General features: G+C 37.4%; 1 protein-coding gene across 1 annotated transcript; it reads left to right on the top strand.

The window, feature by feature from the left end:
* Nucleotides 1-464: 464 nt before the first annotated feature.
* LOC135625379 (protein GIGANTEA-like) lies at nucleotides 465-16,395 on the top strand. The gene is made up of 15 exons (XM_065130115.1): nucleotides 465-622; nucleotides 903-1,289; nucleotides 3,515-3,586; nucleotides 3,718-3,772; nucleotides 3,881-4,023; nucleotides 4,185-4,459; nucleotides 6,773-6,831; nucleotides 8,984-9,224; nucleotides 9,306-9,456; nucleotides 11,510-11,719; nucleotides 11,901-13,436; nucleotides 15,304-15,372; nucleotides 15,490-15,708; nucleotides 15,800-15,892; nucleotides 16,003-16,395. Exons 2-15 carry the CDS (start codon nucleotides 1,203-1,205, stop codon nucleotides 16,273-16,275), a joined length of 3,483 nt encoding a protein of 1,160 aa, XP_064986187.1. The 5' UTR covers nucleotides 465-622; nucleotides 903-1,202; the 3' UTR covers nucleotides 16,276-16,395.
* The last annotated feature ends 102 nt before the right edge of the window (nucleotides 16,396-16,497 follow it).

Genomic DNA, 16,497 nt, shown 5'->3' with positions numbered 1-16,497 from the left:
CAATTGCGGAAAGCGCCGCCGCCTCTCATCCCTCCGTCGTCCACTTGTCCACTTTGCAACGCCACGACGTCGTCTCCCCGCGACTCATCAACGCCGTCGGATCTCCGCCGTGTGGCATCAGACGGTCGTCGGCCAGTTGGGTCACGCCGAGGAAATCGTCGGATAACGATGCGTCGGCCGCTCGCGTGGCGGGGAAGCGCATGTGGGGGCGAGACACATGCATGGGTTTCACGAGGCCATGGAATGCCAAGCATCATCATACATCGTCACCACATCGGGGGCACGCAAAATATCAACGCCACGTCGGACGTGATGGGCGAAGCGCAGCCTCCAAACTGCGTTCCGCGGATCGCCAAAGAATCTTTTACTGCCCGCCCTCTCGCCCTCCCCCACCTCGACCCTGTAATAAAAGAATATTATATAACATTATTATAAATAAATAAAAGAAAAAAAAACCTCTTACGCTGTTAAAACAATCCTTTTCCCCCTCTCCTCCCTTCCCCTTTTTAACTTCACATCGTCTTCCCCAAAACGGACGCCAACCAACTTCAAGAAACAAAGAGAGATCGAGCGAGAGCGAGAGCGCTTTGAACCCTAGCGTTAGATCGAAGAACCCGTCGAGGTATGTTTCGTTTCTCTCCATTTCGTTTCTCTTATTTTCGGTATTACCGTGTATTTCTTGAATTTATCGGGGTTTTTATTTGTATTTCTCGTGCGGTTCTTTTCTTGTATTTATTTGTATTTCTCGTGCGGTTCTTGTTTGTTCTTGCATTTATTTGGCCTCTTTTTTTTTTTTTGGTGTGGATGACTTCTTTTTGTCTTGTTCTTGGTGTGTTTCTTGTGCGGAGATTCGGAGGTCGATGTGCTTTGAAATCGGTTGAGTTGTTTGTTGGGATTTTTAGGGGGATTAGATCCCATGCCCGCGGGTTGAAGTTCGATGATTCGCTTGACGAGTTTGCTCTCGAGCTGAGCTAGCCGTCGCATCTTGGTTTGAGAGTTGGGAATCGGTTGTGGATATAAGGTCGATGCAGAGATCAGGTCTTGTTGGTGGTGGTGGAGAAGTGTGTTGGTGGTTTGGACGCTGTCTCGGTAACGAATGATCAGCTTCTTGATCGGAGAAAAGAAAGCTTCAAAGATTGTTTTGGTTCTTGGGTTTGTCTGATCCCTGCGAGGAAGGAAACAGAACAGGGTTTTGGTTTATAATGTCCATCTCGAATGAGAAGTGGATTGATGGGCTCCAGTTCTCGTCGCTCTTCTGGCCACCACCTCAAGATGAGAACCAAAGACAGGTACGATACAAACAACTTCTTGGTTCGTCCTAGCTCCTGGCTTGCTGTATCTCATCATCACATAATTTCTCTCATGTTTTTGTCTAGTTCTAAATGATAATCTGACGAGCTTGGATTATTCTTATGTGATGCATTATGCATATATTCAATATGGTTTGAACTTTGTTCAATAAACAACATGGCTAATTCATTTAAGTTTTAGATTATGGAAAGTTTTAAAATTTCCACATTGTATAATTTGATATGATTTGACCAATATATAACATGTCCTTCTGATTGATCATTTACATTTCAGAGTACCAAATCTATCCTCGAGTTTTTTATTGGGATGGAAACTTACTCTATAATAATATGTTCTAAAGAAAGGACATGTGACATCTGTATGCACAATTTATGTATGTAAACGTGAAGACCGTGTAAAAGAGCTCCTTAACAAAGGGAGCATCAAACAATTAATGAATGAATGATGGAGAATTAATAATAATATTATGTTAAAATAGAATAGTAAATTAGATCCTCTTAAGGGGGTTTGGCATCTGTATGCACAATTTACATATGTAAACATGAACATTATGCAATATTTTCTATACCAATGTAAAATATCTCATTAACATAATTCACTAAAGGGAGTATCAACTTCATGAATGGATGTTGGAGAATTAGTAATAATATGTTCAGAATAAATATCTAAGTTAGGTCCTTTTAAGGGGATGAGATATGCTGATCAATAAAACTTGTCACAACAAGAGTTTGTGAATTATCACTAAGATGGAAGTAGGGAAAGGCAACAAAAAGTAGGATGAAAGTGGTGAAGGTGAATTCTGGGTCACCTGCCCTTGGCACACTTTAGTATGAAATGGTCTTTTGTTAACTGACAGGATTGGATAACCTGAAAACAGGATTCTGTGAGATAACCCTCATGCTTCTATTATTTTATGCTTTAATAGCCAAAGTTTTACTAGTGAATTACTCTAAATATCACAAATGCTGAAACATATCTCACAAGAATACATCTACGTGTGTGTGTGTGTGTGTGTGTGAGAGAGAGAGAGAGAGAGAGAGAGAGAGAGAGAGAGAGAGAGGCTAGTTACTAAAAGAGGGGCAATTCAATGTAATGACTTCTACCAATATGGGATGGCTAATATATACAGCCTTACCTTGGTATGAGCTTTCATTATTAGTTTTTATGCTTAATTGTATCATTATTTTATGAAATATATTAGTTAGCATATTTTTCATGGGGCTACTAATTTGTGCTTTTGAAGTTTAGCCAAGTATTTTTTATTAACAAAAAACATAATAATATATATGTACTATTTTTAACTTTTATTATTGAAATTTAGTTTATATTAAAAAGACTTTAATATAAACTATAAATAAAGATTGAAATTCTCTGAACTTAATTAAGCATATGATTTTTTACAGATTTCAATGACAATAAAAGATTTATGTAGTCGACCTCAAATAGTTGAGACTTACGGTTTTACGGTTATTGTTGTTATTGTAGACCTCTCGATGTGATAATCAAAAGAGGTGAAATAATTAATATTAGCGGTACAAGGAGAGGTAGAGGAAGACCTAAAAGACCTTAATAGAAACCTTAAATAAAGATTTAAGTACTCTGAACCTAACTAAACAAATGATTTTTTTCAGATCTCAATGGTGACAAAAGATCCATGTCGTTGACTTCAAATAGTTAGGACTTACAGCTTTATTGTTGTATTATTGGAATTTGGTGATCTAAGAGGGTATCCATTTCCACATACCCACCATTAATTATCTCTCCTTTCTCCATAATTTGTCAATAGATTACCCAAAACTTAGACCCACCCTTTTGATCTAGTTGAAGAACTGTTATTCATGTGGAGTTTTGATTTTCATCAAGCTAAATTATTTTGAAGTTTTGTTTTAGTGCTGTGGGTTTGTATTCTATCGCCAAGTTTATAGCTGTTCATTATAAGCTTGAACCTATTATTAGGCCCCTTTCATTAGTGTAGTATCACAAAGTAATTTATGTCATATGAAAGCCAGAACTAAGCATATTTGGAGGCATCCTAATATTCTTATTTGGTCAGATATACTTGGAAGTTAGATTAATCTATTCGAGCATTGGTCTTAAGACCAAATAATGTTTCAATTTCATGCTTCAACTTATCTTTAGCCAGATTCTAGAGTTTTTTCAACCATTCTTGCGATCATTAACATGCTATTGACTTTTTCTGAAGGCACAAGTTTTGGCCTATGTTGAATATTTTAGCCAATTCACCACAGAAGAGTTCCCAGAAGATATAACTCAGGTATGAATTTATCATCTCATTCAGGCATGTTAGAAGCATCCATTTTAAATTAGTCTTGATTCTATGTTTGTTTGAACGGAGCAGTGGTTAAAAAGACTTACACTTCTTGTCTCTTGGACTTGTTTATGCAGTTAATCCAAACCCATTATCCGTCTCAAGAAAAGCGCCTTTTGGATGAAGTTCTGGGTATTGGAACCTCACCCCTGCTAATTTTTATAAAACAGCATAATGATTCATGTTATTCTCTTTTGTATTATGACAAGTCGCTGGCTGCTGTTTCTGCTCAATCTACAGCTATATTTATTCTGCATCATCCGGAGCATGGCCATGCAATTGTCCATCCTATTCTTTCACTTATAATTGATGGGACATTGGTGTATGATAGAAATGACCCTCCTTTTAGTTCTTTCATATCCTTAGTCGGCCAAAATTCAGAGGTATGGAACTTTGAGAAAATGGTCCATCTTAAATGTCAAACATATTTCATATTGATATTTCTTTCCAACTCATATGGTGCTACTGAAATTGAAGCTATAAATTCTTGTATCTATTTAACAAATTTCATCAATTAACTTGTTTTACCAATTGGTGACTGCAGAAAGAGTATTCTGAGCAATGGGCTTTAGCTTGTGGGGAAATATTACGTATATTAACTCACTACAATCGGCCAATTTACAAGGTTGAACATCATAACAGTGAAACTGAGCGGAGCAATAGTGGTAACCATGCAACGACAAGTAAGCCTGTGAAACAAGATGGCCACGTTCAAATTCTGCAGGAACATGATAGGAAGCCACTACGACCACTATCTCCCTGGATTACTGACATATTGCTTGCTTCACCATTGGGCATCAGAAGTGATTATTTCAGATGGTGCATAATGAACTTTTCCTTTTCTCAGAACTCTGTTTATTCTCCAGTTATCTGTTAGAAACTTAGAATCGTAGACTTGGTAAATATCAAGGTTACTCATTGTCTTAAGTTGCATTGTTTGCTTGTTATGTAGATCATGTGCTTCAAATATCACTGCAAAGCTTAGAATTTCCTTCAGTTTCTTTCTCTTGCTACTTCTGTATGAGGCATGGTCTTGATATCTAGCATGTTGTCATTTCAAATGATTTTTCTTCAATTTGCCTTACATAAAGCATTCCATGCATTTGACAATTTATATCCATGAATCTTTTTAATTTATTGAGTTTAGGATCTAGGAAGTAGAACTCTTTTTAAATATAGATTATAGATGACAAGAAAGCATGTGAAAATCAATGATTACATCGACCTATCTTGCTGGACAGTTCTACCAGCTATGGTATTAAATCTCCAGGACCAGACCTATATCGGTGCCTGGCTGGACCGATGCAGATCTGGTTCGTACCAGCATACCAACACATGGTACGCTGGTATACGTGGTGTTACTGAGAAGGGGGTTCTGGGAGGAGGAGGATGACTTCATTGGCTGACATGATGAGAGAACTCTCCCTTTTAGAAAAGCAGATTAGGCCAGTGAGAGAGATTCAGTCGGCCTTTTCTGAGGACTTCATGGAAATTTCTGAAAGCACAGATAAACAATGGTAGCTCTGAAATGAAACATGACAAAACTTCTGGCAGACATTGAGGGGGTCTTCATGGATGATATTTCAAAGTTACTAGTTAAAAGCCATTGGAAATTTATCTAGGCTGTGTGCCTTATCTTGACCAAAATACTGATAGCTTTATTTCCTCCAAGGAAAATGGGGGGTCCAGGTTATCAGGTAAATGGATGATCATTGGTATAAACTTTTCCCAACCTAATGTTTGCAACATTATATAAATCAATGTGATTGCTCAGCTATCTGTTCTTTTAAGCTGGAAAAGTTTGTTAGTCATTTGTATATCCAAGCACTTCAGCACTCACAATATGAAAGTTTAACACTTTCATATTGCAAACTAAGCTTTTAACTTTTGTTTCTAGTTCCTGTCTGCTGATCTTTGAACATTTACAATAATATTCACCCCAATATTTTTGTTCTCTTATGTCCCGGATATGGTGGAATAATACACATACATCCTTGTTATGGTTGTTTAACTTATACATAAATTTAATGGTTCCAATATGTGAGAACTCTTGCTTAGATTTTTTGATGCATGCAACTTATGAGAAGTCAATAGATGTGCTTCTAGCCATGTTTTTACAGTGTTACTCATCCTGTGCCACTTTTGCATATAACTTTTTGTTCAGAGCATTAATGATTCCTTATTGACAACTCAAGTTTCTTTCTGCAACAATTGACTATCAGTTCCACTTATACGTTAGGTTAGTTTGTGCCTAAAATATGATCAATGGCTGCATCGAGAGGACTTGTAAATGTACTTCACTAATCTGGATCACCCAGGCGTATCGAGCTTTTATTGCAGTATGCGTGCAGCACTGAAACACAGATGCTTATGCAAAGATTTCTTGGTGGTCACTGATACTTCACGTTTGTGACTGCAGACCATCTGAATTTGTCTTCCAATATATTATCCAGAACTTCTGGAAATTCCCTACCTTTCTGTTTCAGACTTTTTCTGGATATAAACATTGTTTATTTTAGTGCAATACAGGTTCTGTCATCATCCATGGACTTTAGATCATGTCTCAAATACTACTAAATTTTCTCATCACAATCTTACAAATATAAATTGTTTCCCTTGCTACTATATTCATGTCTCCTTCATTATCTCACTCAATTTATCATATCAGTCTTTCTTTTCCAAAATTGAATGAGTTTGGGTAGGTCTCGTGCCAGTCATGAGAGACCTACATTTTATTAGTCTTTGGATATTATGATTGAAGTTAATATGTTCAATTAACTCGTTACTCATATGTACTCTGAACCATCTAACTAATGAATTAGGGCCTTGCATTTCCTTTGTGGTAATCATAGCCTTCCTAGACTAGTGGGTTCTTCTTTTACCCCCCCTTCAAAAAATGAATATTGTAATCTGACTCATTGTTTGTGTTTGATCAATATCGAGGAGAACGGCAATCTAATTTATGCTTGCAAATCTCTATTTATTTCTTCTGCTATGATGACAAAAATATGCATTGTCCTCATCATTCAAATAACATCACCAATGAATTAAGTTTTATGCTTGCAAATCATTTACATGATTGCTTGGATACTGTATACTCATTTAAGATTTACAATCTATTTTCTAAATTAGGTGTGGTGGGGTCATGGGAAAATATGCGGCTGGTGGTGAACTAAAGCCTCCAACAACTGGTTAGTAAAAGTTACTCATGCATACTTCATTATATTTAGATATCATTTTTAACTACATTTTCAAATTCATTTACTTATTTTATATTTTTATAATATATTTCTTAGTGTTGTCTTCTTTTTGCTTTGGCAAACTAGAAATTTAATCTTCTAGAGCTACATGTGTGCTGCTTTTGTGAATGAGAATTCAGGATCATCATTTTAAGATTGTAATGACCTTTGCCCGAAACTCCATGGAACCCAAGGAGCGTTCATAAATTTAAGGTGTATGATGTGTATATATATTATCCATCTGGTGAAACCTAGTGTAAACATATCCATTCACAATGGATGTGACACCTGTGCCTGCATACTGTTGAAATCCTCCTGTTCTACAGGTGTTTCGGTTTGTTCTGGGGGACTTCCCTGACATTAGCAGCGCAGAGGGATATTGATCCTTTCTTTGGCATAAGGAATTCAAGACTCCATCCTTATTGGATTCATGGATTGATTGTGATCACTTTACTATGATCATCAATTTGGAGATCTATCTTCCTTTTTAAGGTTCATTTCAATATGAATTCCAATTTAATGTTCATTGAGAGTCGTTCTCCGCAATCCCTGATACATAAATCCACTTGATCACTAGGATCTTTCACATTTGATGTGGGAAGTACCATGGATCATCATATCGTCCATAATGTTATGCTCTATCAATTCATTGGATCGAAGGTAGTAATAACGTCAATAACATAATTTCATCATGCCCTTGTCACCTGGTGTTGTTTCCTAAGGTAGTTGTACTTTGATAAAATAATTGTGTCATGCCCTTACTGGGACATGATCAAATACAAGGCTATAAGAAACAAACTAAATATAAAATAATAATTTTCAAAGTTGACCTAGAAGAAAACCAACTTAATGAGCCCAAATATCAAAAGCACATTCTATAAGCAACATAGAAGTTAAACCAGATTTATATTTAAAGCAAATAGGCAACTGTGCCATAACTTGTCTCTTTCTTAAATTTGACCATATTGGTCTCAGATCAACCTGGGTCTACTCTGGCCTAAAACCATCTTGGTCAAGCCTTACAAAGGCTAAATTGATCCTGTTGGGCCCATTCGAGCATTGTAAATCCCTGAACAGTGAATATTGATTTTGTTTTGGGGTGGTTTATTTCTGGCGATGATTTGGAAGGTTTGCGTAAGAATTTTGAAGCCTAAGAAAAAATCCTCAACTCAATAAATGTGGAAAACACTTTTCTGGCTAGCTATTTTGATTTTCAGACTTATTTTTGTAATTAATTTTGTAGTGATTTACCTGAAATTTATACTCCTGGATATAGTCTAGTTTATTTGAGTTACTTCGTCGTTAGCCCAAGACAATTGCTTGAGTCTATTATCTTGTTTGATGTTTTCTTTTTCCACCTCAGTTTTTCTTTGTTTAATCTCTTAGTTATTAATTGAAGGTCCTCTGCCTCAAAGCAGAAATGCCCTTGTTAGGAGGGTAGCAGTCCAAGCCAAGGTTGGTATTAGTTTCAGACCAATATTTCAAACCATGATTACCTACAAATTCTCTGATAGATGAAGTTTTCTTTTCAAAAACTGCATGTTGGCACCAAAGCACCTTAACAATTAAAATATGCCGAATATGAAGCTCCCAAGTTAGTTTTGAAAGGGAAAACATATATGTAATATCTTTCTGATATTTGTTTTCAAGTTTCATCCAATTTATTGTGAATTGGTTTCTACAGAAAGTAATGGACCACACTTCTTCATATGCTTGGTGTAGTTGTGGAAAATCCTAGTTCCACAGAAACGGAGCACTTTGTTTTCTTGTGCCAGGGCGTCTGTGCCTTTGTCCTGTTAGAAGCATTTTGGTCTTTTCATTCTTATTTTAAATATGTTTGGAAGTTGAGTTTCTGAAAACAAAGATTGATCAGTTTCATTCAGCTAAAAAAACGTTTTGTCCAAAACATGTTTAGAAACTTAAGCTCATACTGTTAAGCATCTACTGTTATTTTTTATTTCTTCTATGTTACTACAGAAGCCATCACCCTCTTCTTTTCAGTTGATTAGTCCATGAACTGTGTTTTTTTTTTTTGTTCATTTGGTCTACTTTTGTGTTGGTTTTAAGACTTAGTAATTACCAGTAAGCATTTTCACCTTGGTAGCTTGTAGTCGTGGATCTGGAAAACATCCTCAACTTATGCCATCAACTCCTCGATGGGCTGTTGCCAATGGAGCTGGAGTTATTTTAAGTGTTTGTGATGAGGAGGTAGCCCGTTATGAAACTGCAAATTTGACAGCAGCAGCTGTCCCTGCACTCCTGCTTCCTCCTCCTACAACTCCCTTGGATGAGCATCTTGTTGCTGGGCTGCCTCCTCTAGAGCCTTATGCTCGTTTGTTTCATAGGTGGATATCTTTAACTTAAACAACTTTCACATTCAAATCCTTGGATACAGTGCTTGTAAAGAACTTTCACATTTAATTCAGGTACTATGCAATTGCTACACCAAGCGCGACACAACGGCTTCTTCTTGGACTTCTTGAAGCACCTCCATCATGGGCACCAGATGCGCTTGATGCTGCAGTGCAACTAGTTGAACTCCTTAGAGCAGCCGAGGAGTATGCATCTGGCATGAGGGTATGCATAGTCATAAAGATAAAACTTCTTTTATTGATATGTTTTTCTGTTTCTATTGTGCATCCTGTTCCATCAAGTATCCTGCTACCCCATCACCACTAATGTGTAATAATATATTCCTCTTCAAGTTATGCATATTACACCTGAGCCATTTTGGATTTTCCACTGTAGTGTATCGAAGTTAGCTTTTACTACTCTTAGGTTCTCAGATTTTGGATTTTTTTCCATAAAAGCAAAAAAAAACAAAAACAAAATCTTAATATTGGATTTCAATATTGTTTGCAGCACTTAAATTTAGCTTGTGACTTACTTAATATTATTTTACTGTTATTTGTAAGTGACAGCATGATTAAGTGCAAATGTATTTTTAATATCATGAATGTTGGTAATGGTGAAATTAATGGCACAAGAATATGTACCTGAATGTCTGTGTATTTACGGCTTATCTTTCTTGCTAAATTGCACTTCCTTGAGCAATAAACAGCAGAAGCTTTCAAGGTCTTTAAGAGAGGCAATTGCTTAGTGTTCCATTAATGGTCATCGAATGCATGTGAAACTTCCCGTGTGTAACTGGGCACCAATCTGTTGACCTTTTCCTTATTTGTCCACAGACCTTCATGATACTAAGGTTAGATTAAATGAAGGTTTAAAATACAGCCTGTATTGGTAGACATTAACTGGTATTTATTATTCTGAGAACCAATCAGGCCATAGACTGGGCAATATTGCTCAACTGTACCACCTGGTAAGCTTACTGTAATGAGCTTATCAGGTAGTAAACAGCCTAGTACCAAACCATACCAAGTGAAAAGCTTACCATCCGATAGGTATAACCTTCTTTTATGTTTAACAGCTCAGTCACAATTGTCTTTTTTTTTTTTCCTCTTTTTTTCTTTCTTTCTCTTTCTCTTACGTGCTCTCTCTTTTTTTCTCTCTTTCTCTCACGTGCTCTCTTTTTCATAGTCTTTACACCTCTTCCACTTGCCCGTCTTCTCTGTCTCATCACTGCTGCCTCCCCTTCTGCCCCACCACACCGTTGCTATTTCTTCCTTGTCTGGCTCATTGTCTCCAACATCAATTCTCTCCTTTTCTCACCTGTCCTATCTCTCTTGCCCTCTTTCTCTCCTTTTCTTCCCTGTCCTATCTCTCTTGCCCTCTAATCTGAGCAGAGTCGAGTGTTGCTGCCAATGTTAAGCACTTAGTGTAGCATCCCCAACTTTGAAACTGTCTTGTATGTTTGAACCTTTATGAAAAATCTACATTGGCACTTGCTAAGATGAATGTTTTCCAAATGATGAATTTTCAACTATTTTTGACAATGTTGAATAAGATACGTCACCACTTGCAAAGATGAGCATTTTCATCAAATTTGGATTCTAATACTAGAAAAATTGGGGGAAAAAAAAGGAAGAACTAAACTTCAAATAACTTTAAACTCAAAAAGGACCCTATCTAACCCAATCTAACCCCACGCAACCCAAGATTTCATAAAAAAAGTTATTAATATCAAGGATTAAAACACATGCAAAAAAATAAAATTCATTACTTGATTCATCCTGGCTAGAAGAGGTGAGTCAAGGAGAGGTAGAGGAAGACCCAAGAAAACTTTGATAGGAGCAATGATGCTGGGATGACCCTTAATTTGTTACTGATGTTGCCCTCAAAGTTTAATGGCGGGAAATATGCATGCAGTATGGTCCATTGAACTGGGGTTTCATAGTTTGTTTTGGTAGTAATAGTCTTATCATGGCTTAACCTAAATCTAAGTAACCTTGTCTTGTATCATTTATAATCTGGCTTCATGATATGCTGCAATGATTTTAGTATACAAATCTCAACTAGAATTTTGACAGAATTTGTACCTATTCAAGCTTCTTTCATAAATGTATTTTGCTTTCTTTTTGGCATCTTTGCTGATTTGTAGTATATTGTTTCATGGAGCTAAGGTCCAAAATATAGGAAAAAAAAATGTTTCCATGATTCTACCACCTGGCCAATCCTGTTCCACATTTAAATAGTTATTGCAGTGATTTCTTGTCTTGTCCCCTTGTAGCTTCCAAGAAACTGGATGCATTTGCATTTCCTACGTGCAATTGGCATTGCAATGTCCATGAGAGCTGGTGTTGCTGCAGATGCTGCAGCTGCTTTACTCTTCCGCATACTTTCTCAACCTACACTGCTTTTTCCTCCTCTATGGCATGCTGAAGGAGTTGCTGTCCATCATGAACCTCTTGGTGGATGTATATCATCATATAAGAAACAGGTAATTCAAGATAGCATGATTCACTTTGTCCACATATTCAAAATTTTCACTGTTTAATGGCTTTGCATGTTTATGATATTATTCTGTGATCTGTCTGGTTTGAAAATTTTCTTTTAGTTTGCTAGTTTAAGTTGTCTTTTTATCATTATTGTATGTTGTTACTGACAATAAATTTGACTAGCTCGAGGCTCCTGCTTCAGAAGCTTCTATTGAAGCAACAGCTCAGGGAATTGCAACAATGTTATGTGCCCATGGTCCTGATGTTGAATGGAGAATGTGTACCATTTGGGAAGCTGCATATGGTTTGCTTCCTCTGAGTTCCTCAGCTGTTGACTTGCCTGAAATAGTAGTTGCAGCCCCATTGCAGCCTCCTCCCTTGTCTTGGAATTTGTATTTGCCACTTTTAAAAGTCTTGGAGTATCTCCCTCGAGGAAGCCCATCTGAAGCATGCCTTGTAAGGATATTTGTTGCTACTGTTGAAGCTATACTCAGAAGAACTTTTCCTTCAAAACACTCCACTGAGCAATCAAGAAAACCAAGAACTCATGGAAGCATGTGGTCTACCACTAAGAACCTTGCTATCGCGGAGCTTCATACTATGATTCACTCGCTGTTTCTGGATTCTTGTGCAACAATTGACCTTGCATCCCGCTTGTTGTTTGTCGTGCTAACTGTTTGCGTCAGTCATGAAGCTTTGCCAAATGGGAGTAAAAGGGCAACAGATTGTGGTAGTTATTCTGCAGAGGAAATCATCGAGGTGCCGCAAATTGTTAATGGAAAAACTGCTAACAGAAACAAAAATCGGAAGAAACAAGGACCTGTAGCAACATTTGATTCTTATGTTCTGGCAGCCATATGTGCATTGGCATGTGAACTTCAGTTGTTCCCAATGATTTCAAAAAATGGTATGCACTCAAATTCTAAGGATTCTGCAAACAGTATCAAGGCTGCAAAAACTACTAGAGTTGCTCATGAGTTACACAATAGTATTAAGTCTGCTGTCTGTCACACTAGCCGAATTCTTGGAATTCTGGAAGCTCTATTCTCATTGAAACCATCCTCTATTGGTACTTTATGGAGCTACAGTTCAGATGAGATAGTCGCTGCTGCTATGGTTGCTGCACATGTTTCTGAGTTGTTTGGAAGATCAAAGGCTTGCATGAATGCTCTCTCTGTTATGATGCATTGTAAGTGGGACGTGGAGATTTCGACTAGGGCATCTTCACTTTATAATCTTATTGACATACATGGCAAAATTGTTGCCTCCATAGTTCACAAGGCTGAACCTATTGAAGCACAATTGGCACATGCACAGGTACGAAGGGATGATCCAGCATGTTCCGGTGGTAGAATATCAGTTATTGCAAGCAGTAGCATCTTTGAACCAGAGGATATTCCATGCTCAGAATCTAGCAATAGTTTGTCAAGAATACTTGTAAAGACTGACAGAGGAATCTTATCTACTGGCACTATTGTAGAGACATCAGGGAAAGGTATTTCAAGTTTGCCGGTTGATGCTTCAGATTTAGCAAATTTTTTAATGACAGACCGATACATTGGCTACAATTGTGGTGCACAAGCTCTTCTAAGATCTGTGTTCGCAGAGAAACAGGAATTATGTTTCTCTGTTGTTTCATTGCTGTGGCATAAACTGATTGCAGCTCCAGAAACAAAAATGAGTGCAGAAAGTACATCTGCTCACCAGGGTTGGAGACAGGTATGCTCTGAATTGTTCTTTTTATCTTCACTCATGATTACTTTAGTTATTTCTGTTGGATCTGTCATAGATTTTCTTGTACCTATTGCAATTTAGATGTGCTTTAGAAGCTTTTCCATTAGAATAAATATCTTATATTTTAATTCATCTATAGTATTAACTTGATATAGCTGCCTTTTAATGTCTACCTATATTCAAGCATATAACTATATACATATAAAGAACCCCTACCTCAATTTTATTTAGTTAATAGGTAGATTAGAGTAGGGACTTAAATCTTAGACTGGTAGCAATTTTAGTAACTATCGAATTATTATTCTGCTATGATATCCCTAGCTGGAATTGTCTAAAGCGTGCGACACCCAAATATCACGAAATAGTGGCGAAGGCATTGGTGGCAGAAGCATCACAAGAAGAGGGCTCGCAAGTTTTTATTTTAGTATTTTTTTTCTTTTTTAATGCCGAGTTGGATGGGCCCCATCGATATTTTTTTTAAAAAAATTCTGAGTTGAGTTGGACTATCCGAAATGGAGGTGGTCCATGTACCAATCATGGGTGGTACATAGTCTTTCGCACTACCCTCACTAATTGAAGCCCCATCCAACTTTGTGCTTCCTAAGATATTTCACACCGCTAGGCCATCAACCAAAAACACAGTAATGGCACGAGAAAATGGGTTTGTTTTGGCCTACATAATAAATAGGCTACTACATACTTCATACATTCTGCTTACGTCAAAAACAAACCAAAAACATGGAAAAACACATTCGCATTGCAAACAAGGATAGTTGTCATTGCTTGATGCTATGGCTGCGGTATTGTAGAGCTACCAAAACACTTTGTTTCATTTGCCCTACTGTATTCCTTTGAAATCCTCGTCGAAGCTTTCTCATATAATGCAAGTTGATCATAGTCAGTCATAATGTGCTTCTAGCTTTGATTGTTGAGTCATTAAATTCAATTCATGCAATTTGCGTTCTTTAAATCTGTTGATAAGTTTATAGCATTGAAACACTTCTCATTCTTCCAATTTGTCGGTCAATAAGAGAAAAACCTTTACATTTGCATTCAAGCCACTTAGATGTATCACATGCAAGAGCTTGATTATTGTTTGTTGGGACTTTGCCAGTGTCATATCATTGAACTAGAAGAGTTTTGTGACCTTCTCTTGTGAAGTTTTTGTTTTTGACTTGCATCTTTGTTTTCTTGACCATCTCCTCCAAGTAGGAACAAGCTATCTCCTACTTCTAATGTAACTCCATAATAGGATAGTGCATAAATGTACTACCTTCGACATGGTTGATCACCTGAAGGTGAAGAGTTGATGGTTGCTAATGTTTAAGTGTTTCAAAGGGGCATCTCAATTGATGCAGTGCTCCTTCACAGCGTTTACGAGAGTGGGTAACTGTGGTTGGCTTCATTTTCATACTCCTCGAGTTGTTCTCCTTGCTACAAGCCAATCACCTACTCTTTACCACCGCATTTCTAGAGCACAAAAAGTGTTACTCGGAACTGAGTTGAGTTTCGCTCTTATAGAATATTAATTTGCTAGCTTTGGTCATGCATGCTAGTTTCGCTCCATCCTTTGTTATTCTTGTCCTCCTATTTGACACCTTCATGATCACCTATTTTGATCTGCACATCCGATATCTTAGAGAATATATATGTATATGTATATACATATACATATACGCATACATACATATACATATACATATACATATAAATAAATACATATACATATACATATAAATAAATACATATACATATACCTGTTGACTAGCTCTTTTCATGCTTATTGGTTGTCAAACAATCCAGTTGTTTTTCAGAACATAAGACAGACTAATCAATTTTGCCTTTGTGCTAGGTCGTGGATGCAATTTGCAATGTTGTTTCAGCATCACCAACAAAAGCATCCACAGCCATTGTTCTACAGGTGCAGAATTCTTTTAGTTTCAATATTCAGTGAATAAGATGCATAATTTAAGTATATTTCCAATGCTCCCATTTTTTTTTTCCAATCACTTTAGGGAACCATTTGATTTTTGGACAGGCCGAAAAGGATTTGCAACCCTGGATTGCAAGGGATGACGAACAAGGACAGAGAATGTGGAGAATCAACCATAGAATAGTCAAATTGATCGTGGAACTTATGAGAAACCATGAAAGCCCCGAAGCATTGATTATCTTGGCAAGTGCTTCAGATCTTTTACTCAGTGCCACAGATGGAATGCTTGTCGATGGCGAAGCATGCACCCTGCCTCAGTTGGAGGTCAGTTGCTTTAATTTCGAAATGTTGACATCTGTTATTGCTTAGAATAGTTAGTCTTGAACTGCATTTAAGAATGTCTCCCCATGCGCAGCTCTTAGAAGTGACAGCTAAAGCAGTTCAACTTGTCCTACACTGGGGGGGACCGGGTCTTGCAGTTGTAGACGGCCTCTCAAATCTGCTGAAGGTAAACAGTTTCTCACCCGATCCCCTCGTTCCTTTTATCTATCTATTCAACCGTCAGCTGCATAACAGTTTGCAGCGTCAGAGCTTTGACAAACAAGAAACTTTTTGCAGTGTCGTTTATCAGCAACGATCCGCTGTCTTTCTCATCCAAGTGCGCTTGTTCGTGCTCTCAGCAAATCGGTTCTTCGTGACATACTGCATCACGGTAGTAGTTTAAATGTGGATAATTCATCTTACCAGCGCTTAAATCTGGGCAGCATCAACTGGCGATCAGACATAGACAAATGCATACAATGGGAAGCCCAAAGCAGGATTGCGACTGGTTTAACGCTTGCCTACCTGAGTGCCGCTGCCAAGGAACTGGGCTGCCCCATCGACTCCTAACACTTGCTGATCGCTGAATCATGGGAGGCCACTTTGGCTCTCTGTTTGATATTTTACTTGGTCAAATAACTCGTTGATGCATTAACCTTATGGAAACAAACAAGTCCCATTTTGTTTGCTTGTCGATGAGTATTCTGTCAGTTTTTACTTTTTTATGCAGTATGCAATCATGCTAACTCCCATTTTATGCAGTAAGCAAACATATTTGTCCCTATAAACGTA

This window comes from Musa acuminata, chromosome BXJ2-10 (assembly GCF_036884655.1).
Source record: "Musa acuminata AAA Group cultivar baxijiao chromosome BXJ2-10, Cavendish_Baxijiao_AAA, whole genome shotgun sequence".
Classification (NCBI taxonomy): Eukaryota; Viridiplantae; Streptophyta; class Magnoliopsida; order Zingiberales; family Musaceae; genus Musa; species Musa acuminata.
This window is presented reverse-complemented; position numbering and strand designations above follow the sequence as displayed.